Source organism: Elgaria multicarinata, chromosome 7 (genome assembly GCF_023053635.1).
Source record: "Elgaria multicarinata webbii isolate HBS135686 ecotype San Diego chromosome 7, rElgMul1.1.pri, whole genome shotgun sequence".
Lineage (NCBI taxonomy): Eukaryota > Metazoa > Chordata > Lepidosauria > Squamata > Anguidae > Elgaria > Elgaria multicarinata.
Window position 1 is genome coordinate 115,279,498 of NC_086177.1, and position 27,435 is coordinate 115,306,932.

The 27,435-nt window shown below is 53.2% G+C and overlaps 1 protein-coding gene across 3 annotated transcripts in view; it reads left to right on the forward strand.

Moving 5' to 3' along the window:
• The window catches only part of GPT (glutamic--pyruvic transaminase), a 36,186-nt gene extending 14,530 nt beyond the window's left edge, over positions 1-21,656 (forward strand). For 2 of the 3 annotated variants that reach the window (XM_063131244.1, XM_063131241.1), the window contains exons 2-12: positions 2,232-2,400; positions 5,517-5,606; positions 6,375-6,483; positions 7,209-7,342; positions 11,220-11,463; positions 15,031-15,110; positions 15,655-15,791; positions 15,949-16,123; positions 17,685-17,840; positions 19,657-19,769; positions 20,926-21,656. In XM_063131244.1, coding sequence (XP_062987314.1) covers positions 2,263-2,400; positions 5,517-5,606; positions 6,375-6,483; positions 7,209-7,342; positions 11,220-11,463; positions 15,031-15,110; positions 15,655-15,791; positions 15,949-16,123; positions 17,685-17,840; positions 19,657-19,769; positions 20,926-21,034 — 1,485 coding nt within the window. In that variant the 5' untranslated portion in view covers positions 2,232-2,262 and the 3' untranslated portion in view covers positions 21,035-21,656. Of the gene's footprint in view, positions 1-1,742; positions 1,842-2,231; positions 2,401-5,516; positions 5,607-6,374; positions 6,484-7,208; positions 7,343-11,219; positions 11,464-15,030; positions 15,111-15,654; positions 15,792-15,948; positions 16,124-17,684; positions 17,841-19,656; positions 19,770-20,925 lie in introns of all 3 variants that reach the window. The other variant, XM_063131243.1, reaches the window with a different exon arrangement.
• Positions 21,657-27,435: the final 5,779 nt, after the last annotated feature.

The window sequence follows — 27,435 nt, forward strand, 5'->3', positions numbered from 1 at the left end:
GTGAGGTACTGGTTCCTCTCTATTCGGCCCTGGTTAGGCCTCATCTAGAGTATTGCGTCCAGTTCTGGGCTCCACAATTCAAGAAGGATGCAGACAAGCTGGAGTGTGTTCAGAGGAGGGCAACCAGGATGATCAGGGGTCTGGAAACAAAGCCCTATGAAGAGAGACTGAAAGAACTGGGCATGTTTAGCCTGGAGAAGAGAAGATGGAGGGGAGACATGATAGCACTCTTCAAATACTTGAAAGGTTGTCCCACAGAGGAGGGCCAGGATCTCTTCTCGATCCTCCCAGAGTGCAGGACAAGGAATAACGGGCTCAAGTTAAAGGAAGCCAGATTCCAGCTGGACATCAGGAAAAACTTCCTGACTGTTAGAGTAGCACGACAATGGAATCAGTTACCTAGAGAGGTTGTGGGCTCTCCCACCCTAGAGGCCTTCAAGAGGCAGCTGGACAACCCTCTGTCAGGGAAGCTTTAGGGTGGATTCCTGCATTGAGCAGGGGGTTGGACTCAATGGCCTTGTAGGCCCCTTCCAGCTCTGCTATTCTATGATTCTATGATTCTATGACTAGGGAATTTGGGATTTTTTCCTCTTACGGACCAGCAGCGCAGTGTCTTTGTGCCAGTGCATCAACTGCATTGGTTACACGTGTGGAGCTTTATCTGTGTACGCAAGTAAATGCCCGTGTCTACAGAACCTGTGTGAATGCGTGTTGACACAGTGACATCGACAGAACCCACCTGCGGGTCACCAGCAACCAACGGCATTCCGTTAGTGATGGTTTGCCTGATGGGCAGAGTCATACAGCTGCGGTTGATGCGGTGATGGGGTGCGTCGCCGTGGGCTGTCTTGGGTTGAGGGGAGATTTTGATGGGGTTGCGTAGCTCTACTACGACTGAGCTGTGGAGCCCACTTGGTTACTGGGGAAATTGGAAGGTGTCCCAGGAAGCCAGATTCCTGGGACGTCAGGAAAAACTTCCTGACTGTTAGAGCAGTACGACAATGGAATCAGTTACCTAGGGAGGTTGTGGGCTCTCCCACACTAGAGGCCTTCAAGAGGCAGCTGGACAACCATCTGTCCGGGATGCTTTAGGGTGGATTCCTGCCTTGAGCAGGGGGTTGGACTCGATGGCCTTGTAGGCCCCTTCCAGCGCTACTATTCTATTCTATGATTCTATGATCCCGGCTATGGCGAAATGGACTTCCAATATCAGGATTGTATTTGAGCAACTGGCCGTGCCAAACCTCTGCCTAAACCCCATTAGGAGTCACCTGTTGAACCAGCCCGTGTGCTTCTGCTATTATGTAATGTTTACGCACCCTTCTTGGGGCGGAGTGTTCAGAACGGGAGGGTGCAGTCTCTGCGCCCAGACGGTGTCGGCTTGCCATCTCCTAAACACCAAGTTAGTGTTTGTGCGTGTGTGTGTGTGTGGGGGGGGTCTTTCCACTCTTCTATTGCTGGTATCCTGGCTCCGTCTCCCCCCACCCCACAAGGGCTCTGTGCCTGGCCCTGGTGCCAAGGAAGGGGGACCCACTCTGTGCCCAGCACCCACCCCAAGCCTGCCTGCCTTCTCTCCCCCCCCCCCCTCGGCTCTCCCATCCCACAGAGGCAGCCTGCCCAGGGCCAGTGAAAGGCCCAGTGGGGGACCCGAAGGGAGGCAAGTTTGCTTGCTGCCTTTGTTCGTGAAGGCGCGATGGCAGGTCCCTTTCAGCTGCGCTCCACAATGTGGCTCTTTCTTCCAGCCTGAGTCTCCTCCCTCCTGCCCTGGATTAAAAGGAGCTGCGCTGTCCCTTCCCTGTCCCCGTGGGAACCAGCCTCCTCTGTCCCTGCCTCGGAGCTGGGTAGGTGCCCTTCTCCGGTGGGGCAGGGAAGGCAGCCAAGCCACGCAGGGGAGGGGGTGGCTGGGACCGGCTCTGCTGTCCCCTCTGCTTGCCAGGGCCGCCCTCCGCACGTTTCTCAGCCGCCTGGGAACGGGCAGATCTTTGCCACCTGCGGGAGTCCCGTCCCGTCCCGTCCCGTCCCCCATCGCTGCATCTCTCCCTCCGCAGGACTTTAACCCCAGCCACCGAGCCTCTTGCAGCCCATGATCCCATGAAGGCGGTGCTGCGGCGGGGGTTTGCCAGGGCTCCCCTGGGCTCCCGGCTCCCCAATGCCAGGACAGTGGGGTGCCCGCGGTGGACGCCGTCCCTGCTGCACCCATTGCTCAGCGCTGTCCCGCTCTTGCTTTGCAGGGCCCTGCGGCAGCAGGCGGACCGGGCCGCGATGGCGGAGAATGGTCTGGCACGGCGGGGCAAGGTGCTGACCCTGGACTCCCTGAACCCCTTTGTCAAGAAAGTGGAGTACGCCGTGCGGGGGGCCATCGTCACCCGTGCCGTCCAGCTGGAGAAGGAGCTTCAGCAGGTAAGGGAGCAGCGGGCCCGTCACCATGGCCTCCAGCCTCCGAGAAGCGGAGGCGTCTCTTAAATTTAATCCAGACTTCAAGGAATGACATTATTCAGTTTCTTGACTGTCTTTTAATAGAAACGTCTGTGAGACAGTTTATGAAAAGGTTAAAAATACAAGTATAAATCCAGTTTAAAACAATGCAAACTATTATCTTAAGACTGCATAAAGCAGCAGCCTAAAAGGAAAGGGAAGTATTTCTGTATGCTTTTGCATGAAGTTGGGATTCTAGTCTGCATTAATGATGGCGAGTCCTGAGTCGGGTAGTAACCCTAGGCTGGAAAGGGCCTGCTTTAGAAGAGGTAGAGAGAATTCCCCCACGGCCAGCCCTGGCTGGGTTTGGCTTCGTCTTTGACCAGGTAGCGAATGTGACTCTAGCCAACAAATGTGTTTATTTTGGTGGCAGTGGGGGTGTGGCCAAAATGCAAGAGGGGTGGAGCTTAATGGGTCAGGCTAAAGTTGGAAAAGGTGGGGCTATGGAGCATTCAGACTGAAACCGTTGCCCTACTGCTTACTCAAGGTTGCCAGCTTACTGGGGAAACATACCTGGCCTGCTCCTGTGCCCTTGGCGGTAGCTCGATCAACAGAAATCAGTAGCAAGTGAAGACTTTCATGGTGCAGGGACGATGGTCACCAGCTGTTCATGCCTGCAAATGAAGCTGTTGTTCAAACCAGTACAGATACAGGAGCTGCTCCAAATGTTGGCAACTGTAGTTCTAACGTCAATATTTTAATCCCCTTTGTGGGGAGGTGGAAGAAAACCTTTAGTGCAGCCTGCTGCAACCCCGTGGCCTCCAGATGTCCGTTGGACTTCAGCTCCCATCTTCCTCAGTTGCCCAACCTCTGCAGTCCAACGGACATCTGGTTGCAGAAGGCAACTTTAGCAATGTGAATAATCCCTAGCAGGCAACAAACGCATGTAGCCACCCATCCCACTGCAGGCTTCAACCTGCAGCGGGATGGGTGCCTATGCGTGGATGTTGGCTGCTAGGGATTATTCACAGCACTCCTATCGCAGGTAAATACGGCTGTGCACTGATAACAAACTATTAAAACGAACCCGACCATCTGGGCATGAATGAAGTGAATCCGTGACTTCTCCTACATTTTTGCAGAGAAAACCAGCTGTGGAGCACTCAGACCCCGGCTCTGAGTCTTGGCCTGACCTACCTCATAGGGTTGTTGCGAGGGGAAAATGCAGAGGAGGCAGGATATAAATGCAACATGCAAACGAAGTAACTAAAACTTCCCAGGGCCACATGCTGGTTCTGCATGCGTTGGCGTGGAGTGTGTTGAGATGACTATGTCATCACAGGTGGGGGCCGTGGTTCGGAGTTGCTTTTATCAACTCCATGTGCTCCACCAGGTTCGCCCCTTTCTGTCAGAGGCTGATCTTACCACCGCAGTCCAGGCCCTGGTTCTTTCCAGACTGGACTATTGCAACCTATTGTATACAGGGCTTCCCTTGAAGCAAATCCAACGCCTACAGGCTGTACAAAATGCAGCAGCCAGGTTGGTCAAGGGGCTCCCGAAGTGGTCTTCTATCACTTTGGTGCTTCAAGAGCTCCACTGGCTGCCGTGGAGGTTTTGTTGACCATGTATAAAGCCCTGCATTGCTTGGGACCTGGTTATCGGAGCACTCGCCTTTCTCCTGTGTCTCACCACTGGCAGACTCGCTCTCAGGAGCAGGGTGCCCTGGTGGTCCCCCGCTACAAACTGGAATGTGCGGGGGCCAGGGCTTTTTCAGTGGCTGGCCCCCGGTTATGGAACAATGTGCCACTGGAGATTCGACAGGCTCCCACTTTCAATTGCTTCAAATGCCTTTGTAAGGCATTTTTATTTTCACAAGAGCCTGGGGAGGGGGTGGTTTAAATTGGGGGTCGAGGGCTTTTAATGGTTTGAGGGTGAGGGTTTTAATGGAATTGTTTTAATGTGGGTTGAGGGTTTTAATGGAATTGTTTTATATGTTATTGTAAAGCGCCTCGATGCCAGAAATGGTGAGGCAGCGCTATAAAAATGCTTTAAATAAATAAATAAATAAATAATTTTTTAAAAAAACTAAACATGTGGGTGATTAAGATGTGCCGCCATATGCCTGGGCAAAGAGGAAAGTCTTAACCTGGCGCCGGAAAGATAGCAGCGTTGGCGCCAGGCGAGCCTCGTCAGGGAGATCGTTCCACAGTCTGGGGGCCACCACCGAAAAGGCCCTGTCCCTCGTTGCCACACTCCGAGCCTCTCTCGGAGTAGGCACCCGGAGGAGGACCTTAGATGTTGAATGTAGTGACCGGGTATATTCACGTCGGGAGAGGCGTTCCATCAGGTATTGTGGTCCCTTGGGTTGAGAGTGCTGGGGAAGATGAGAGTTGTAGTCATCCCAGCTGGAGGACGCCGGGTTGGGGCAGGCAGCTAATGGGCCTGTCAGTCCGTGATCCACCGTCTGTTTCCAGCAGAAGCCAGGGGCTATTGGGGGGGCTGGTCCGCAGTCCAGGGAGCCCCCGTCTCCTGCTTGGTTAACTTCTCGTGAGGGCACTAAGAGCTCATTCCTCTGCCATGATTGACTGTGGGGGGGGGAATGCATTGTGCTGAAGGAGTGGGGAAGGTGCTGTTGGCTGGGGTCTCTCTCCCCCTCTTTTCTTTGTGGCATGAACATGGCTGAGCAGCGCCTAGGAGCTTCTCCACACCAGCAATTCATTGCACACTCATGGAAGTTTGCGGGTCCATTACACGACCTCCTCAGCATCCAGGAGCCCTCCTCTGCCTTTTCAGGTTTATTCTGCTTCATGTATAAAAATAAAATGCGCACAAACCGTAGGGTGTGACGATGGTGTAATGTGATATTGCAGCCACTAGAGGGCACTGTGTAATGAGGGAATGGGAGGAAATTGGAATGGAAGGTTTCAATTCAAACCATGTGGTTGCCCGTGTAATGGAGCCGATCACAATCCCGCAAAGAATGCGGAAGCAGCACGCCATGGTAAGGCGGCGGGATTTTCCCTTAATGTAGAGAAGTCCTAGGTGTGCCTAAAGGATTCACTCTCTCCTTCTTTCCCTCTTTCTCTCTCTCCTCTTGACAGGGGGTGAAGAAACCTTTCACAGAAGTGATTAGAGCCAATATTGGCGATGCCCAAGCAATGGGCCAAAGGCCCATCACCTTCTTTCGCCAGGTAAGGTATGAGGGGTTGAAGGCAGGGTGCAAAGATCACCCAAGCAGGGATGAAAGGAGTGAGAGGGGGCAGCTCTTGAATTTCTGCCCGGCCCACAGCTGTCAAAGGACAGGAAAAAAGAGGGGCGGGCAGCCAAGTTCTGGCAGGTTTGCTCCTGGGGTGGGACAAGGACTCAGGGCCTTTCCTCTATGATGCCTCCTGTTTCAGGCTGCCCCGCCCAAGGCCTGGAGGCCCTGAAGATTTTCCCTTCCGGTCTCAAACGGGCAGCAGAGAAATGCTGATAGTCTAACGAGCACGCACTGGTTGCCAGTGAAAACGGAGAACGAGACCCTGTGCTGCTTGCTTGCATCTAGGCGGGGCTTAGTTTGAGACGGTGCTTAGCAGAGCTCGGCTTTGGGGCAAATGTCCGTTGCCCTGGGGTGACTCCATCTCAGTTGGCACCTGCGAGGTATTAATGAAGGAGAGGAACTCTGAGCATATCTGGACACCATCAGCCTGGACACAGCTGGACAGCCTGCCCCGAGCTGGGGCTTTCCAGATACGTTGGACTACAGCTCCCAGTGATGCTGGCTGGGGGATGCAGGGAGCTGTAGTCCAACACACCTGGAAGGCCCCAGCTTGGGGCAGGCTGCTCTCGGAGACCCCACGGACAGTGTTTAGCCAAGAGCGTGCAGCTCCCCAGGCTGAGATGGGACCAGAGGGGCGTCTGTAGGTTTGGAGCCCTGAGATTTGAACTCGGGGTGTCTCAGCCATGTCCTCCCCTGGCAGGTCAGCGCCCTCTGCATGTACCCCGACCTCTTGAACGACCCCAACTTTCCCGAGGATGCAAAGCAGAAAGCCCGGAGGCTGCTGGCTGCATGTGGAGGGCAGAGTGTTGGTGAGTGGCCTCCATCCTTCTTCCGGCATCTTTCCCAAGCGACCCCTCCATCCGCTCATCTCCCAGCGGAGCGTGAGCTGCTGTTGAGCTCAGGCAGGTCCAGCGCGTCCGTGGGATGCAGCAGGGCGTGTCCTTGGCCATTTCCCCTCTCCACGTGGCTGCACGGTGCACCCCAGAGGCCTTTGCGACAGCCTTGTGGGACGTGACCTTTGCAACCTGTGCCATCTCTGGCACTGTTCTCCGAAGGGTGCAACGCAGCTTTTTAAAGAGTGAGCCCTGCTGGGGGTGGGCTCCATTTCAGGCAGCCCAGTGTTTTGGGCCAGCACCGATTGTATGGGGGACCCCTTCCTCTCTCCCTCCCTCCCTGTCTTATAAGACTAGAACCCAATGACATCACCCCATGAAGCAGAGCGGCCAGAGATTCGGGACAGACAAAAGGCAGTGTGGCTCTGTACACTAGTTGCTGGGGAACATGGGTGGGAGAGTGCTGTTGCACACTTGTCCTACTTGTGGGCGCCCCACTGGGGCATTTGGCTGGCCGCTGTGAGAAGCGGATGCTGGATTAGAGAGCCGCCCTTGTGCAAATTCATGCAGGGAAGACGGCATCACGCATCGCATGGCATCTCTGCTGCATGGCAGAGCCACCCCCCCCCCTCTGGTGACACCCGCTTGGGTGGTGATGGCCGGGACATGCGGCTCTTCAGCAGCTCTCTCTTCTCCTCCAGGTGCCTACAGCGCCAGCCCCGGCGTTGAAGTCATCCGCCAGGACGTAGCTCGCTTCATTGAGTGTCGGGACGGGGGCATTCCCTCCAGCCCAGAAAACATCTTCCTTTCGATAGGGGCCAGTGACGCTATCGTGGTAGGGGGACCCCAATGCATGTGGAAGGGAAGGGGTGTTAGGGGGGAGATGGGGTGTGTGTGTTGCTCACTGGGAGGCGGGGGGAGAACCTCCTTTACCATGACGAAAGAGGAGTCCTGCAGCAGGATTCAGATGGGGGAACCCCAGGATCAATGAATCAATCAATGCATCAGTCAATCAGTTTTTTAAAAAGCCATTTCTATTGCCACTCTTCTACATAAATATTGTCAGGGCAGCTCACATAGCAAAATCAACATAAAACATTAAAAAACACACCACAACCCTACAGCAACAAGTAAGATTAAAAAAGAAGGTAAATGGCAAATAAAACTAGCAGTTGCAAAAATAATAATCACAGCAACAATTTCAAGCCTGGGGAAGTAAAAGAGCTCTTTGCTCGGTCCTCAGAAGACATCAAGGCTAGGATCAGGGTAACCCACCCACCCACCCACCTACCACCACCACCACCATCATGGGGAAGGTTCCAGAAATGGGGTGCTACCACGGACAAGGCCTCAGCAGCGGAAACAACGAGCTGCTCCTGAAGGGTGCATTTAAGGTGACATTTGAGGAGGTTCAGCAGCGCTTGCCCAGTGCCCATTCCGTGCCACCTCCATTAGGCACGTTCTATCACCCTGGAGGATTGCATGGATAGCCGTTCAGGGGCGTGCGTCTGTTTCAGCCGGAGGCGCTGCTGCTGGCGGAGGGGTTCTGGAGGAATCTCTGTGAGGCTCAGGGCAAAGAGGCAGCGCTGGGAGTCGTGAGGATGCAGCTTTTTACAGGCTATGATGACTCAGCACTCTCTGGCTTTGCCTGTTCTCCCAGAGTAGCTCCTGGCCCCCCGTTGCCAATGGATGGCTCCGGGCACTTGGACGGCTTCACAAAGGCCCGTTTGTGGCTGTTCCTGGCACTGTCCATCTCCTGGCAGGAGCGGGGGCAGATGGGCCTGGCGTGAACGGAGAATGTCCATGTGCAGGACCCACGGTGCCCATGGAGGAAGGGTGGCCGCTGGGGCCTTGGAGACGGGGCCGCCCCTCCTCCACGTGTGCTGAAAATGGAGGGTGGCCGGGACAGTCCTCTGACTCGCCATCGCTGCTTGCAGAATTGGGAAGGGTCCTGAACTCTTAAGGCAAATGTTGGGGGGGGGATGATGACCAGGATGATCAGGGGTCTGGAAATAAAGTCCTATGAAGAGAGACTGAAAGAACTGGGCCTGTTTAGAACTGGGCAGAACTGGGCATGTTTAGCCTGGAGAAGAGAAGATGGAGGGGAGACATGAGAGCACTCTTCAAAGACTTAGAAGGTTGTCACACAGAGGAGGGCCAGGATCTCTTCTCGATCCTCCCAGAGTGCAGGACACGGACTAATGGGCTCAAGATAAAGGAAGCCAGATTCCAGCTGGACATCAGGAAAAACTTCCTGACTGTTAGAGCAGCACGACAATGGAATCAGTTACCTAGGGAGGTTGTGGGCTCTCCCACCCTCAAGGCCTTCAAGAGGCCGCTGGACAACCATCTGTCAGGGATGCTTTAGGGTGGATTCCTGCATTGAGCAGGGGGTTGGACTCGATGGCCTTGTAGGTCCCTTCCAGCTCTGCTATTCTATGATTCTATGATTCTATGACCCCAGGTGTGACTTTGTGGGACACCATGTAAAATATAGTACCACTGCAATCTCCCATGAAAGTGTCTAAGAACCTGACGTGTTTCGAGCCGCACTTCATGGGATATTTGAATCCAGATCCGTGGGTTTCACACTTTTTGAACGTTGTCCCCCTGTGTTAAATACCTCCCTGAAGTCAGAAAAACAGCACAGCAGGGAGGAAGGCTCCCGTACAGCTTTCTGTCCGCTAGTTTAGTCGTCTTCTTCCAGGGTGGTTGGTTTTGGTTTTCTTTTTGGGAAAGAGAGAGCGGGAGAAGTGCTGTGAGTCGGTTGACGGGAAGGATCCTTGGGCTGCAGTTGCTCGCTTCGGGAAACGTGGTTGAGCTGTCGGACTTGGGAGCTCCTTTGCTCCCAAAGTGCACGTCTTGTGTCTTTGTACATCGATAGACAACTGAGAGACATCCTATTTGCAGGGTGCACACTCACACGGGAGCCGGCACCCTTCCTTCCGGACCTTTCACCTTTGGGGAGCTTTTGACAGGGTTGCAATCCTGCTGCTCTCTCTTGCCGCTGGGATCCAGGCATAACCACGTTCACTACTGGCCAAGCTAGATGCGCTGGTCAGGGCGTGAGAACACGCGTGGTGGTTCTCTCCGGAGCTGCTGTTTGCCCTGGGACTGGAGCCTGCGTCGGCTTCCCTGGAAATGCAAACAGCAGCTTTGGGGAGGACAATCTTGTCCAGAGAGCAGCAGGGAGAGAAAGAGGGACGCTCTCCTTCCTCAGCCCCCCACTCCAACCCCACGGTCCTGAAGAATGAAGGTGCTGCTCAGGCTTGTGCAGGCTGCTCTTTACATGACAAAAACACGTGTATTATTTATTTATTTATTTATTTATTTATTTATTTATTTATTTATTTATTTATTACATTTCTATACCGCCCAATAGCCGGAGCTCTCTGGGCGGTTCACAAAAATTAAAAACATTCAAAGTATAAAACAACAGTATAAAACCATAATATAAAATACATTATAAAAGCTCAACCAGATCAAAACAGCAGCAATGCAAAATTACAAATTTAAAACACCGAGTTAAAATTTATTTATAGACTGTTAAAATGCTGGGAGAATAAGGAGGTCTTCACCTGGCGTCTAAAGGCATATAATGTAGGTGCCAAGCGATCCTCCTTAGGGAGCTCATTCCACAGCCGGGGTGCCACAGCGGAGAAGGCCCTGCTCCTCCTGGTAGCCACCTGCCTCACTTCCTTTGGCAGGGGCTTGCGGAGAAGGACCCCAGAGGATGACCTTAGGGTCCGGGCAGGTACATACGGGAGGAGGCGTTCCTTCAGATAGCCTGGCCCCAAGCCGTTTAGGGCTTTGAATGTTAATGTTACATTTCTATACCGCCCCATAGCCGAAGCTCTCTGGGCGGTTTACAAAGGTTAAAAACAGTGAACATTAAAAACAAATATACAAAAATTTAAAACCATCAAAAGCCTAAAAACAACAATACCCATTTAAAACAACTATTCTGGGGGTCAGTTAAAAACTCAGCACATGTTGTTAATGACACACACACAACCACACCTCCTGCTCATCCTCATGGGGAAGGATCCCTTGTTTCCTGCAATGTTCTGGGCCCCAGGATCCCCCCAGAATTCCCGTCCATTTCATAGAATCATAGAATAGCAGGGGTGGAAGGGGCCTACAAGGCCATCAAGTCCAACTCCCTGCTCAGTGCAGGAATCCACCTTAAAGCATCCCTGGCAGGTGGCTGTCCAGCTGCCTCTTGAAGGCCTCGAGTGTGGGGGAGCCCACCACCTCCCTAGGTCACTGGTTCCATTGTCGTACTGAAATAACAGTCAGGAAGTTTTTCCTGATGTCCAGCCGGAATCTGGCTTCCTTTAACTTGAGCCCGTTATTCCGTGTCCTGCACTCTGGGAGGATGGAGAAGAGATCCTGGCCCTCCTCTGTGTGACAAGTATTTGAAGTCTTTGAAGAGTGCTATCATGTCTCCCCTCCATCTTCTCTTCTCCAGGCTAAACATGCCCAGTTCTTTCAGTCTCTCTTCATAGGGCTTTGTTTCCAGACCCCTGATCATCCTCCCTTCCCTCCTCTGAACACGCTCCAGCTTGTCTGCGTCCTTCTTGAATTGTGGAGCCTACAACGTTTATTTGCCATGAACGTTCAAGGCCTGGATATGTGTGTGTATGTGTGTGTGTGTGTGTGTGCTGCTGCTGCTGCTCTTGACCCCGCGCCCCTTCTTGCTCTGCCCCCAGACCATTCTGAAGCTGCTGGTGTCCGGGGAGGGCCGCTCCCGCACTGGCGTGATGATCCCTATCCCCCAGTACCCCCTCTACTCGGCAGCTCTGGCAGAGCTCAACGCTGTCCAGATCAACTACTACCTGGACGAAGACAAGTGCTGGGCCCTGGACGTCGGGGAGCTGCGGAGGGCGCTGCGCCAGGCACGGGAACACTGCCGCCCCCGGGCCCTGTGCATCATCAACCCGGGCAACCCAACCGGTATGTGTCCAAGGCGGGGCGGCAGGAGACCGTGTGTCCACCCTCCCACCCCCACCACCACCCCCACTGGCACTGATGGCAAAGAAGCCCAGAGCACCAGTCGCTCCCCTGGTCCTGGAGGGGGGAGGCAGGACGCGCCCCTTCGAAGACGAGCTGGGCCCAGGAAGAAGGAGGGGCGGCATCCAGCCTTCCTCTTCCTCTTTCCGTACCTCCCCTCTCTGCTCGCGCCCTTCTTCCTAAGGGTTGACTGGCTGGGGGATGATGGGGGTTGTATTCCAACACATCTGGAGGGCCCCAGGTTGGGGGAGCCTGCCGTAGGGCTTTTGGGAAAGGCGAAGGCAGCCTGAAGCCCTTTCCCAAAGGTTGTTGCCACCATTGAAATCCAGAGGTTGCGATCCAGAGAGAACGGGCCCTGGCCTTTATGCCGTTGCCTCTGCATCCTCGGAGGCTTTGCCTGAGACCTCCAGGCCAGGTGTGGAACGATTCCCCTCCCCACCCCTGTGGCCGGGCTTCGTAAGTCGGGTTGGCATCAGCTTGCAAGGGGGGCTTCAGAGCCGCGCAGCGGGTGAGTTTTAGGGTGAGGGGCTGTGGGATTGTGCCTCCCGAAAGGTCCGTCCCCTCTCGAGGCAGACAGCACAGAAGCCTGCCGTCTTCTCCAGCATGCACGACAGGTAGCAAAACCAAGCCATTTATGCGCAGTGCAGCCTTCTTACGACATGTCCTTCTTGCGAAAGTGAAACTGTGAGCAAAGGCCCCACCCAAAGTGATTCAACTCACGTCGCACCCTAGACTGGGTCAGATAAAGCTGGGTCTAAGCCCGGCCTGCAGGTCTCCGGTTGGCCCTCCTGGCTGCCAGGATGTTTCTGCCCTCACAGAAACATAGAATCATAGAATAGCAGAGTTGGAAGGGGCCTCCAAGGCCATCGAGCCCAACCCCCTGCTCAATGCAGGAATCCACCCTAAAGCATCCCTGACAGATGCTTGTCCAGCCGCCTCTTGAAGGCCTCTAGTGTGGGAGAGCCCACTACCTCCCTATGCAACTGGTTCCATTGTCGTACTGCTCTAACAGTCAGGAAGTTTTTCCTGATGTCCAGACGGAATCTGGCTTCCTTTAACTTGAGCCCGTTATTCCGTGTCCTGCACTCTGGGAGGATCGAGAAGAGATCCTGGCCCTCCTCTGTGTGACAACCTTTCAAGTATTTGAAGTGTGCTCTAATGTCTCCCCTCCATCTTTTCTTCTCCAGGCTAAACATGCCCAGTTCTTCCAGTCTCTCTTCATAGGGCTTTGTTTCTAGACCCCTGATCATCCTGGTTGCCCTCCTCTGAACACACTCCAGCTTGTCTGCGTCCTTCTTGAATTGTGGAGCCCAGAACTGGACGCAATACTCTAGATGAGGCCTAACCAGGGCCGAATAGAGAGGAACCAGGACCTCACATGATTTGGAAGCTATACTTCTATGAATGCAGCCCAAAATAGCATTGGCCTTTCTTGCAGCCACATCGCACTGTTGGCTCATATTCAGCTTGCGATCTACAACAATTCCAAGATCTTTCTCGTTTGTAGTATTGCTATCCTGCCTTTCCTCCAGTGAGGTCAACACAGCATACAGGATTCTCTCTCCCCCCCCCCCCCCCCGGCCCGGCCCTCGTTTTTTGTTACAAGCTGAAGAGAGCAAGAAAGGGGGTTGAATCCTAGCGTGGGGGGAGAAAGGGAAAGACCTCCAGGGACCCCCGTCTGCCTCACCTGACAGTACTGAGGGCAATCTTGGTCCCAGTGAGGTTGAGGGAACGCAGGACCGGCTCCCCTCTGGCGCCCTCTCCCTGGGTGAAGGCAGCCATCGCCTGCTCCAGGTCAGACTCGTTGAAACACTGGCCGGTCAAGTCCAGCTCTCGCAGGCTGTGATTCCATCTTCTCTTCTCCAGACTAAACAGGCCCAGTTCTTCCAGTCTCTCTTCATAGGGCCTTGTTTCCTCTTCCCTTGCTTCTGCTCTTGGGTCCTTCGCAGGTCACTCTGGGTCTGCAGGGGGTTTGGCCAGGCCTCCCTCCCACCACCAGCCCACCGGAGAGGACAGCTGAGCTCTGCCGTTGTTTACATGGTCATTTATCCTGGCATGAAAGGGAAGCGAGTGAAGCGCCCTGAGCCTTGACTGCGGTTGCTGGCCTTCTTTCAGCTCACTTCTGCCTTGGGATTAACGCCACGAACAGGCGAAAGGTGCCAGAGGCGTGAGTGAGTTTAGGGGTTGCTCATCCAGGATAATTGACGGTGTAAGCAAGCCCTGGGCCTTGGAATAGCCATGACCCTAACATGTATCTTGACTTCAGCAAAGCTTTTGACAAAGTACCACATGACATTCTGATTAACAAACTAGCTAGAAGTGGGCTAGATGGAACAACTATTAGGTGGATTCACAGTTGGCTACAGAATCGGACTCAAAGAGTACTTATCACTGGAACCGTCTCAAACTGGGGAGAGGCAACGAGTGGGGTGCCGCAGGGCTCAGTCCTGGGCCCAGTGCTCTTCAACATTTTTATTAATGGTTTGGACGAGGAGGTGCAGGGAACGCTGATCAAATTGGCAGATGACACAAAATTGGGTGGGATAGCTAATACCCTGGAAGACAGAAACAAACTTCAAAGTGATCTTGATAGGCTGGAGTGCTGGGCTGAAAACAACAGAATGAAATTGAATAGGGATAAATGCCAAGTTCTACATTTAGGAAATAGAAACCAAATGCCCAGTTACAAGATGGGGGATACTTGGCTCAGCAATACTACAAACGAGAAGGATCTTGGAATTGTTGTAGATCATAAGCTGAATAGGAGCCAACAGTGCGATATGGCTGCAAGAAAGGCCAATGCTATTTTGGGCTGCATTAATAGAAGTATAGCTTCCAAATCACGCAAGGTACTGGTTCCTCTCTATTAGGCCCTGGTTAGGCCACATCTAGAGTATTGCATCCAGTTCTGGGCTCCACAATTCAAGAAGGACGCAGACAAGCTGGAGCGTGTTCAGAGGAGGGCAACCAGGATGAGGGGCCTGGAAACAAAGCCCTATGAAGAGAGACTGAAAGAACTGGGCCTGTTGAGCCTGGAGGAGAGAAGGTTGAGGGGAGACATGAGAGCCCTCTTCAAATACTCCAAAGGTTGTCCCACAGAGGAGGGCCAGGATCTCTTCTCGATTCTCCCAGAGTGCAGGACACGGAATAACGGGCTCAAGTTAAAGGAAGCCAGATTCCAGCTGGACATTAGGAAAAACCTCCTGACTGTTAGAGCAGTACGACAATGGAATCACTTCCCTAGGGAGGCTGTGGGCTCTCCCACACTAGAGGCCTTCAAGAGGCAGCTGGACAACCCTCTGTCAGGGAAGCTTTAGGGTGGATTCCTGCATTGAGCTGGGGGTTGGACTCGATGGCCTTGTAGGCCCCTTCCAGCTCTGCTATTCTATGATTCTATGATTCTATGTAGAGGAAGACATCATAGGGCTTCCTTGGTGAACATCTCTCTCTCTCTCTCTCTCTCTCTCTCTCTCTCTCTCTCTCTCTCTCTCTCTCTCTCATATATCCCAGGTCAGGTTCAAAGCCGCCAGTGCATTGAAGACGTCATCCACTTTGCTTGGGAAGAGCACCTCTTCCTCCTGGCTGATGAGGTGAAGCTCTTGGACATTCCCCGACCTCCCTTTACCCATTTGGCTCAGCCCAGGTGGTCCCTCGGCTGGGGAACGGGGGCTCTGGGGCCGCATAGGGCGTCCTGGTCTTCCAGAACGGTGCAATCGGAACTCAGCCAGGCTCAGCTTCTGAATGCCGTCCTGCTCTGATTTGGTCTGGATCAATCTTCTTCAGCCTGGAGCTCTCCAGACTACAACTACCAGCAGCCCCAGTCAGCCCAGTCAATGGACAAGAATGATGGGGGCTGTGGTCTCAAGGGCACCAGGTTGGGGAAGGCTGGGAGTCTGCATTGTGCCAACACTTCAGAGAAACTTTTCACCAACGTGGTGCCCATCTGATGTTTTGGACTGCAACTACCCCCAGCCCCAGCCAGCATGACCAACAGTCAGGGATGCTGGCCCTGCTGTCTGGGAATGATGGGAGTCGCAGTCCAACGCATCTGGAGGGCAACAGGTTGGGGGAGGCGTCTTGGCTCTCGGTCCCTTGCTGGCTGCCAGCCAACCCCCGTGGCTCTTCCCATCCCAGGTGTACCAGGAAAACGTGTACGCGGAGGGCTCCCAGTTCCACTCCTTCAAGAAGGTGCTCTTTGAGATGGGCCCCAAGTACTCGGAGAGTGTGGAGCTGGCCACCTTCCACTCCATCTCCAAGGGCTTCGTGGGCGAGTGAGTAGCAGCACGCCTCTTCTGCCGCCGCGGCTGTCCTCTTCCGCCTGCTGCAAAGTGGGTGTGGGGGGCGGATATATTTTACGGCTTGCCTTCAGGCGTATCCTATTCCAAACTGGTTTCCCAAAGCCCATCTCCCATTTCCTGGTCTTGACAGGTGTGGTTTCCGGGGTGGCTACATGGAGGTGATTAACATGGATCCGGCAGTTCAGCAGCAGCTGACCAAGCTGGTCTCGGTGCGTCTGTGTCCGCCAGTGACCGGGCAGGTGCTCCTCGATGTGGTCGTGAACCGTCCTCAGCCCGGAGACCCTTCCTACCAGCAGTTCAGCCAGGTGAGTAAATCAGGGCGTAGCGCTGCATACAGAGGATGTAGGACGGATCAGGCGCGCTGTGTGTGTGTGTGTGTGTCTCACTGCCATTCCAAGCTCCCAGCTGGCACCCCCTGTCACTCTCATGCTGACTCCGCCCTTCGTCTGTGGCTCGGTGTGAGGCAGCTTGGGGGCATCTTATCCTGGAACTGTAGAGTTGGAAGGGATCTTGGAGGTCATCTAGTCCAACCCCTTCCCAGTGCAGGGTGCAGCCGCAGCCTCTCTGACAGATGGCCATCCAGCCTCTGCGTAAACACCTGCAGCGAAGTAGAACCTAATCTCTGTTCCACTGCTGAACAGCTGTCACTCTTAGGATGTTTCTTCTCGTGTTAAGCTGAAATCTTCTTCCCTGCCATTTCCACTTGTCGGTCCTAGTTGACTTGATTTGATTTGTAGGACATATACTGTGTGTAGTATATTATGCTGGGTTCGGAGGATTGTGGGAACCGGCCCAGGATTGAGCAGTGGCGTGCTGAATGGCCACTGACCGTGAGTCGTGCTAATGGTGAATTAGATGTTGTGCAGACTTCTACTGTTACTTTCTACTGTTAGTTTTACCCTACCCTGTACCTGTTTGCATTCTCTTCCCCTCCTTATTGTTTTACTATGATTTTATTAGATTGTAAGCCTATGGGGCAGGGTCTTGCTATTTACTGTTTTACTCTGTACAGCACCATGTACACTGATGGTGCTATATAAATAAATAAATAAATAAATAAATAAATAATAATAATAATAATAATAATAATAATAATAATAATAGCAGCCATCGTACAGCCATCCCATGTTAGTCAGCAGAGCTCAGGCCAGGTCAATTCAGGGCAGATTCCCAACATGCCAGTTGGGCTGCGTGAAGAGGCCTCTGAGTATCTGGTCCTGATCCCAGGCAGGCTCTATTTGGCCCTGGTTAGGCCTCATCTAGAGTATTGTGTCCAGTTCTGGGCTCCACAATTCAAGGAGGAAGCAGACAAGCTGGAGCGTGTTCAGAGGAGGGCAACCAGGATGATCGGGGGTCTGGAAACAAAGCCCTATGAAGAGAGACTGAAAGAATGGGGCCTGTTTAGCCTGGAGAAGAGAAGATGGAGGGGAGACAGGAGAGCACTCTTCAAATACTTGAAAGGTTGCCACACAGAGGAGGGCCAGGATCTCTTCTCAATCCTCCGAGAGTGCAGGACACGGAATAACGGGCTCAAGTTAAAGGAAGCCAGATTCCGGCTGGACATCAGGAAAAACTTCCTGACTGTTAGAGCAGTATGACAATGGAATCAGTTACCTAGGGAGGTTGTGGGCTCTCCCACACTAGAGGCCTTCAAGAGGCAGCTGGACAACCCTCTGTCAGGGATGCTTTAGGGTGGATTCCTGCCTTGAGCAGGGGGTTGGACTCGATGGCCTTGTAGGCCCCTTCCTGCTCTGCTATTCTATGATTCTATGATTTTATGATAAGGGCTGGACTGCCAGCCAGAGTCCTTTCCTGGGGGTGCGTTGCTCTCCCTCCCTGCTCTGACCTGTGGGTCTCTTCTTGCAGGAAAAGCAGGCAGTGCTGAGCGCTCTGGCCAAGAAGGCCCGGCTCACAGAGGAGACCTTCAACCAAGCTCCCGGAATCCACTGCAATCCGGTGCAGGGGGCCATGTATGCCTTCCCCCGAATTTACCTGCCACCTCGGGCTGTGCAAGAAGCAAAGGTATGGTATCCCAGCCCCAGACGAGTCTTGAACTCTTCCCTAAAGGGGACTGGCAGCCTGATTTGGGAGGTGCCCGTAGCTCAGGGGCAGAGACCCAACGTGGCATGCCGAAGGCCCCAAGTTCAGGCCCTGGCGAGGCCTCCACTTAAGAGGGTCTCCTGGAGCCTGGCAGGGAAAGAGCCCTGGAGACCAGCTCCCCATCGGAGCAGACAACACGGCTAGAGGTGGCCCAAGGGCCTTGCCAGGAATAAGGCCTATGAAGAGAGACTGAAAGAACTGGGCATGTTTAGCCTGGAGAAGAGAAGATTGAGGGGAGACATGATAGCACTCTTCAAATACTTGAAAGGTTGTCCCACAGAGGAGGGCCAGGATCTCTTCTTGATCCTCCCAGAGTGCAGGACACGGAATAACGGGCTCAAGTTAAAAGAAGCCAGATTCCAGCTGGACATCAGGAAAAACTTCCTGACTGTTAGAGCAGCACGACAATGGAATTAGTTGCCTAGGGAGGTGGTGGGCTCTCCCACACTAGAGGCCTTCAGGAGGCAGCTGGACAACCATTTGTCAGGGATGCTTTAGGGTGGATTCCTGCATTGAGCAGGGGGTTGGACTTGATGGCCTTGTAGGCCCCTTCCAACTCTGCTATTCTATGATTCTATGATTATATGAAGGCCGCCTCCTACCTCCAGACATCCCTCACAGTCCTTGCTAGGTTAGCAAAATCCACTGCGCAGTTCCACTCAACGGTCCTGTCCACCTTGTGGCAAGTGGGCCTGTGTCTGCATGTACGGGGTGGTGGTGGTGGTGGGAATTATGGAGCTGTATACCAGAAGAGACACATACATTTATTGGGTATAACTCAAAAGAGTTTATGACTCTTAGAAATGAAAGGAAACCCATGGTTTTAAAGGATTAAGACATTCAGTGTAATCACAGGGAAACAGACCAATGATTTATCTTAGTTTTATTTAAATATGTAATAATTTTTACTGATAGGCCTCTAAAGTGGCATGCGAAATAAAACAAACATGATAGAACTGCCAAAAATACAATAATAATATTTTATTTTATTTAATTTATTTATTTATTACTTTTTTATACCGCCCAATAGCCGAAGCTCTCTGGGCGGTTTACAAATTAATAATAATAATGATAATGATAATGATAATGATAATACATTAAGTTAATGTAGTTATTAGAATAAACACTCTATGGGCACAATCCTATGCATGTTTATTTTATTTATTTATTTATTTATTTATTTATTACATTTTTATACCGCCCAATAGCCAAAGCTCTCTGGGCGGTTCACATGTTTAGACAGAAAAAAGTTTAGATTTTTCTCCTCCTCCTCTCTTGATGCTTCCAGATAAGTCTTTAGTTCACAGAATTCACAGAATTTTACACTGTGTGTGTGTGTGTGTGTGTGTGTGTGTGTGTTCATACAACATCATCAACCACTTGTAATTCTAAGTGATGCTGGTTGCATCATTTTCCTTCACATGGAAAATCTGTTAAGCAGGAAAAGACACAATAGCTGCCCAAGGGCCTCGTGATGGGTAGGGCTGGGAGCCCCCCCTCCCCCCCCTCCGGAAGCACCCAATGGGTGCTGGACCACCCGGCCTCCTTGGGGGTCTGAGTGGAGCAGCGTGATCCTGGCCCACACCTGAGATGAGCTACTCCGCTCCATTCGGTTTGGGCTGAAAGCGAGTCAGAACCAGTTCCTGTTCTGCCAGAGTTTTGGAGTTGGCTTCCTTCCACTCCCCCTACTCCTGAGTAACCCTCTTGTGTGTCCTCCCAACCCCCGCAATTCCCCCAGGCAAAAGGCCAGGCTCCAGACATGTTCTTCTGCCTAAAACTGCTGGAGGAGACGGGCATCTGTGTCGTTCCGGGGAGCGGCTTTGGCCAGAAGGAAGGCACCTTCCACTTCAGGTGAAGACCCTGTCCGTCCCTTGGGAAGGGTGCCCCGCCTCACCCAAAGGGGCCCAAGGGAGCCGTGCTTCCGAGACTCACTGCTCTTGGGCTGCCAGGAACAGCCCTGCCGGAGCTGCCCTGGCCAGACAGTGGGGCGACTCTGGTTCCTGAACCTCTCGGGCTCATGGAGAACTCTTGGAGAGCTTGGCACCACCCCAGCCCCTGCCGGAGGCACCGGTGCCATCCCTGTGCCTCGCTGCCATACCAACAAATAATTAAATTGAACATGGTCCTGGGAATGCCAGGAAGCAAGGAAAACCAGGCTCAGTTTGCACAGCCCCACAGTGCAGGGTGGCAGCAGGAGAAGGCCGGACTGGCGTGTCTGCATGAAGCCTCAAACCACCAGTTGGCATTGGCTCATGCCCCCGCCATATACAGCGACCTTCTCCAACCTAGTTCATGGGAGCTGCAGTCCGACGGATCTGGAGGGCACCAGGTTGGGGGAGGCAGATTCATGGAGAGCTGGTATGGACTGGCTTTGAGAGGGGCGGATTCATCCAGAAATCCTGGAAAACCTTTGCTGGGTGCAGCACCAGGCGCACTGCAGAGGGGAGGTGGCGGCGGCCACGGGATGGGCGGCCGTAACTTGGAGGCTGCACTGCAGCAGGTGGAATTGCTGAGCCTCTGGGGGAAGAGGAGATTAAAGGAAGCCAGATTCTAGCTGGACGTCAGGCAAAACTTCCTGACTGTTAGAGCAGTATGACGATGGAATCAGTTACCCAGGGAGGTTGTGGGCTCTCCCACACTAGAGGCATTTAAGAGGCAGCTGGACAACCATCTGTCAGGGATGCTTTAGGGTGGATTCCTGCTTTGAGCAGGGGGTTGGTCTTGATGGTCTTGTAGGCCCCTTCCAACTCTGCTATTCTATGATTCTATGGTTCTATGAGGTGGGTTTGCCCCAGTGCTTGGGGGTTGCAAGGCACCTGGAGTCCCTGCAGGGCCTTTGAGGGCTGCTTCTGTTCCACACTGGTATGGATACCGTGGGTTGCTCTGGCTGGGAAAGGGGGCGTTGGCTTTGGCCTCAAAAGGGGTGGACTAGATGCTCTTTGGGTACATTCCAAGCACAGCCCTCCCATGACCCTAAATGTCTCCTTCCTTGCTCTCTCCACCCCAGGATGACCATCCTGCCACCCCTGGAGAAGCTGGAGGTGATGTTGCAGAAGCTGAGCCAATTCCATGCCAGGTTCACCAAGGAATACTCCGAACTCCAAGCTCAGGGCTGATGGGGGAGGGCAAGAGGGAAGGTGGGCACTTGTGGGGAGTGGGGGGCTCTGCCCGGCTCACTTCCTGGCCCTTCCCGCCCTGCAGGCTGTACAAGATCTACCCCCAAAACGCCCTGCCGGGAGCCCAGGATAGCTCTGCTCCCCCACAGTCATGCTCCAGAGACCTTCTCCAGCAGGCCAGTCCCACAGGCTGAGCCTACATACCCAGCAGCTGTTGCCCCAACCCAGCCTGGGTGCTCCGGCCATTGGCAGCCTCAAGACTGTGCTGCCCGATGCTGGCCTCTGCCTGCTCAGGGCCTCTGGGCCCATAATGCCAACAGTGCCTTATGCCCCACGATTCCAGGTTCTGCCCCCCGCCCTCCAGCTTGCTCCGGTCCCCTTCTGGCTTCCCTGCTCTCCTGGTGGACATGGGGGCACAGAGGAGGTGATCACTGCCCACACTGCTGGGGCTGAGAGGATGAGCGGCAGGGCAGGCTCCCTGGCTCAGCCTGCCCCAAAGTCTTCCTTCTGACGTGGACTGGTGTGCCCTGGTGTAGGGCTGACCGGGCGCTTCCCCCACCCTGGTTTCTATGACTCTGGTGGGCCGCAGCCAAGGATCAATAAAAGCCACTTGATGAATGCCTTGGGAAGCAGGGGTCTCATCTGTGTGGGCCCCCAAGCACTGCACCCGGCCTGCCTCCCATCCCACGGTGCCACGTGGATGTCAACTGAATGGTGGTGGGTGCAGAGTAACAAAGCAGGAAGGACCCCTTGTTTAGCCAGCCGGAATAGGCCCCGCAGTGGAGTCTTGGCCTCATGGGAGTCGGGGACGCTGCTCTTCTTGGGCTGAGCCATTTGCTCCGGGAGGGAGAGGGGCAGGGCAGGCCCACGGGGGGGCGGGGGCAAGGAGGGGAACGGATCTCAGCAGCTTTGGGGAAGGACGTCTGATAGCCGCAATGCTGTTCCATAGCCGAAGCTCTCTGGGTGGTTCACAAAAATTACACAAGGTACAACAACAACAACGCATTTGCATAAATGATAATAATAATTTGTTTCCTGCCTCGCCCTCTGGATGAAGACAGATAACATGCACACATATATCTAAAACTGATTTTTAAACAAAAACAGTCCAAGCCGTAATTAAAACTCATTCTATGTTGCCAAATACCTGGGAGAAGAGGGCAGTTTTTACCTGGCATCAAAAAGATGACAGTGTTGGCGCTAGGCGGGCCTCATTGGGGAGATCCTTCTATAATTTGGGGGCCACCACTGAGAAGACCCTCTCTCTTTTTGCTGTCCTCCAAGCCTCCCCTGGAGGAGGTACCTGGAGGAGGTTCTTGGATGCTGAGTATAGTGCATAGGTTGTTTCATGTCAGGGTGTTGCGGTCCCTATCCATGTAAAGTTTCGTAGGTCAAAACCAGCACTTTGAATCGGGCTCAGAAACATACAGGCAGCCGGTGAAAGTAAGCTAGAATTGGTGTTATGAGTTGGGACCTCCTTGTCCCTGCTATCAATCTAGCTGCCACATTTTGCACAAGCTGCAGCTTCTGAACTGTCTTCAAAGGCAGCCCCACACAGAGTGCATTGCAGTCATCTAATTTGGAAGTTACCAGAGCATAAACAACTGAGATCAAGTTATCCTGTCCAGATAAGGGCATAGCTGGGCCACCAACTGAAGTTGTTAGAAGGCACTCCATGCCACCGAGGCCACCTGAGCCTCAAGGGACAGAGATGGTTCTAGGAGAACCCCCAAGCTACGGACCTGCTCCTTCAGGGGGAGGGCAACCCCATCCAGAACAGGCTGAGCACCCTCCATCTGGTCAGCAGAACCACCCACTAAGAGCATCTCAGTCTTGTCTGGATGGAGCTTCCATTTGTTAGCCCTCATCCAGTCCCTTGTCACAGCCAGGCAACGATCTAGCCCCTCCACAGCCTCACCTGATGAAAAGGAGAAATAGAGATGAAAATTAAAAAAAGCAGTGTGTCCTCAGCATACTGATGACAACTCACTCCAAATGACCACATTCAGTGGATTCATGTAGATGTTGAATAGCATGGGGAACAAAAATGACCCCCCGATGAACCACATACTGGAGAAACCATGGGGCTGAGCAACGTTCCCGAAGCACCATCTTCTGGAGCTGACCCTCTGAGTAGGAGTGAAGCCGTGGCAATGCAGTCCCTCCCTCTCCCAACTCAGACAATCATTCCAGAAGGTGACCATGGTCGATGGCATCAAAAATCACTGAGAGGTCAAGGAGAATCAACAAGGTCACACTCCCCCTGACTTTCTCCTGAAATAGGTCAGCATACAGGGCGACCAAGGCGGTTTCCATGCCAAAACCCATCCTGAATCCCGACTGAAATGGATCCAGATCATCACCTTGCCCAGGAAAGGAACGTTTGCCACTGACCTAAAATTATTAAGATTGTCCAGGTCCGGGGAGGGAGGTTTCTTCACAAGTGGTCTCGCCACTGCTACTTTGCGATGGCCCGGGACCACTCCCTCTCACAAAGAGGCATTAGTCACCTCCATGGCCTGGCTAGCTGTTCCTTCTCTGCCCGTTTTTATAAGCCAAGAGGGGGCAAGGATTGGATACAGAATCATAGAATCGCAGAGTTGGAAGGGGCCGACAAGGCCATCGAGTCCAACCCCCTGCTCAATGCAGGAATCCGCCCTAAAGCATCCCTGACAGATGGTTGTCCAGCTGCCTCTTGAAGGCCTCCAGGGTGGGAGAGCCCACAACCTCCCTAGGTAATTGCTTCCATTGTCGTACTGCTCTAACAGTCAGGAAGTTTTTCCTGATGTCCAGCCGGAATCTGGCTTCCTTTAACTTGAGCCCGTTATTCCGTGTCCTGCACTCTGGGAGGATTGAGAAGAGATCCTGGCCCTCCTCTGTGTGACAACCTGTCAAGTATTTGAAGAAGTGGTTGCATGAACCTGTCCAAGCAGGTTGACATCCTTGAGCTGTGCCTCGATGCTCTTGTTAGGGTCCCAGCTGAACCAGCACCCGGCCCCTGTTGCTCCCAGGGCTTCCCCACGGCTGCTTTGCCAGCAGAGGTCGCCCTGGTGCCTCACAAGGTGTGCAAAGCGAGCCAGCAGGTTATCGGAGAGGAAGGGAAGATCCCCACTGCGGAATTAAATGAGATCCCCCAGGTGTGCTCAGGAAATGGAGGGCGCAGAAAAAGCAGAACGAGAAAAGTCACCAGCAGCTTGTGGCTCTTTCCAGTTATGGGCTAACAAAGAATTCCAGGGGGGCTGTTGAGGACTCTTAATCCCTCCCGTGTCATGCTCCCCCATCCCCAAACAATGGTGGAAGTTCTGTTAGGTGGGTTTCTTTCAAGTGGACATAGAGCAAGCATACGCTACTTACGGTCTTTCCGCAATATTCATAGAATCATAGAATAGCAGAGTTGGAAGGGGCCTACAAGGCCATCAAGTCCCACCCCCTGCTCAATGCAGGAATCCACCCTAAGCATCCCTGACAGAGGGTTGTCCAGGTGCCTCTTGAAGGCCTCTAGGGTGGGAGAGCCCACAACCTCCCTAGGTAATTGGTTCCATTGTCGTACTGCTCTAACAGTCAGGAAGTTTTTCCTGATGTCCAGCCGGAATCTGGCTTCCTTTAACTTGAGCCCGTTATTCCGTGTCCTGCACTCTGGGAGGATCGAGAAGAGATCCTGGCCCTCCTCTGTGTGACAACCTTTTAAGTATTTGAAGAGTGCTATCATGTCTCCCCTCAATCTTCTCTTCTCCAGGCTCAACATGCCCAGTTCTTTCAGTCTCTCTTCATAGGGCTTTGCTGCCCTCCTCTGAACACACCCTTGGTTTGCAAATCTAGAGGAGATGCGGTCATTGTGGGGTGGAATTCAGGGGTGTGTGTGTGCGCGTGGGTGTGTGCGCGCAGAGGCAGACAGCGCTCATAGCCATCTTTTACACACTTTGCCAAGCAAAGGAGGTTTCACCTCCGTGTTGTTTCAGGTGGGCATAAAAGCAAACTGCACATCATTGTCCGCACATCAATGTCCGAGACACCCCAAAGCTACAGGGGAGAATGTCACTGCGAATAGCAGGATGCAGTTTTGGGACATGGACCATTAGAGGCACAGCATGTCCTGGGGGAACCGGTGGGAATACTTGATAATCAAATGCACAGTTAAATAGGTTGCCAATTCCAAAATGCTTCTCATGTTCTCAGGGCAAATCTTCTCCCGTGCAGCGCACAGACACTGAGTCCCATTGGATTGTGGAAGGAGCCATCCAGTTCTTTCTTCCGATAAAACTCTTTCCCAGGTGCCTGGGCGCATCGCTTGCCCAAAATCGAGCTCTTTCACAACAGCTGAGCTGTGGTAATCACTCCCCACTGCCCATTCTGGTGTGTCTTAGCTCGGGCATTTGCACCACCAGAGTCTAAAGAATGGATTCTTGAGATGGGGGAAGCATTCCACTCACATGTCTTCAGAGCCTTTGGGTCATTAAGTCATTTAGTGGCCACCGGAATGGCTTCCTTTACTCAGACAACCCCTGTTAACCCACCCACCCCCAGACACACATAAAAGGATCTGTTCATGGAAGAAGGGATAGCTAAATGGAAAAACCATCATGTTCCAGATGCTTCCTTCCATAGGTGGGACCCAAAAACAGCAGGCTGAGATGTTGCCTCCACTTGCCTCTCGAAAGGGAGCTGGAGCATGTCATAAGCCCAAAGCTGTGCCATCCGGGAGCATTAATCAGACCCCCGTGGATGTCAATTGGCTGCATCGTATCAGCACATCAAAGAGGACGGGCCCTTTGGGGAGTCGACAACTTCCACAAGGAGAAGGCTCTCCATGGCTACTAGCCCTGAGGGCTATATACTACCTCCGGTATCAGAGCCAGTATGCCTCTGTACACCAGTTGCTGGGGAACATGGGGAAGAGGGTGCTGTTGCACTCATGTCCTGCTGGTGGACTTCCAATTCGGGCAACTGCCTGGCCCTTGTGTGAACAGAGTGCTGGATGAGATGGACCCTTGGTCTGATCCAGCCTCAGGGCTCTCCTGACGTCCTTATGGCCTGCGCTCTTCCCTGCTGGCTGCTTCATCTCTCTGCCATGCCTGCCTCCCCCTCTTCTTTGTTGCTGAGAGAGGAGGATGTTGTGCCATTCCAGACATTTCTCCACGGGCTCTTTCTTCTTCAGCAGGTGGAGAAGAAGGAGGCAGCAGCAGCAGCAGCCAGGGAGAAAGTGTGTGTGCAAAAAAAGAAGCCAAACATTTTCCTTCCCTGCTTGCTCCCCTCTTCCTGTGCCACAGTAAGCCCATGTGCCCCAGTTGCTGGGGAACATGAGTAGGAGGGTACTATTGCTTGAGGGTCCCTGGTCAACAGCTGTTTGGTCACTGTGTGAACAGAGTGCTGGACTAGATGGACCCTTGCTGTGACACAGCAGGGCTGTTTTGATCTTCTAATGTTCTCTGCTGTTGCTCCTGCCTGTTCTGTGTGACTTGGATTCAGCGTCTTATCAGCAATGCAAGTAGGTCAAGGAGCAGGTCTGTGAAGAGGCCGCTGAAGTCTCAGGGGAGCTGTCCAGCAGAGGCAGCGATGGGTCATCTGCTGCATCACCCTTTCCTGAGGTATCAGTAGGCCCCCAGTTGAGTCCATTCATTGGTTCTTGCATCCTTCCTTGGGATGGAACTACGGGACGTGAAGCACGGTTGTGCCAGAGGCACATTGCATCTTCTGGTCCCTTGGATTCATCACTTTCTGGTCGTCCTAGGAGTGTTTTTGGAGGGTGTCAAACGGGCCTGTGTGGGCAGTTATGTACCCTGAATCTACATCCACCCACCCACCCTAGTGAGGCTGTTACAGAGGTGGGATGAAAGATGACTCTTCTTCCTGGTGGACCCCTTCTTTGTAAGTGTTCCCCGCAAAATCATTACTGGTAGGCTGCTACCAGTCAGGATAAAACTCCTGACACCCTCTAGTCTGTCCACCCACTTGGGGAGTTTCTGAGCCCAATTGCCAGCCCCCCCCCCTCCATAGCCCAGCCCTAAGAAAAAAGAAAGGTGCCTTGGATTTTCTCACCTAAAGTTCAGCTGTGCAGAACTCAACACAACCTTACAAAAATGCCAAATGTGAATTTTGTAACCATCCAGCCCTTCACTTGGGGAAGATAATAGTAAGAATTCCCTTTGAAAACAACATGGTGAAACGTCCAAATCTAAGAAGGAGTTTATTTGGGGGGTGGGAGAGGAAAAAGGGAAAGGAGGAGGGAAGGCTGCAATCACACACACACACACACACACACACACACACACACACACACACACACACACACCACACTAGAGGCCTTCAAGAGGCAGCTGGACAACCGTCTGTCAGGGATGCTTTAGGGTGGATTCCTGCATTGAGCAGGGGGTTGGACTCGATGGCCTTGGAGGTGCCTTCCA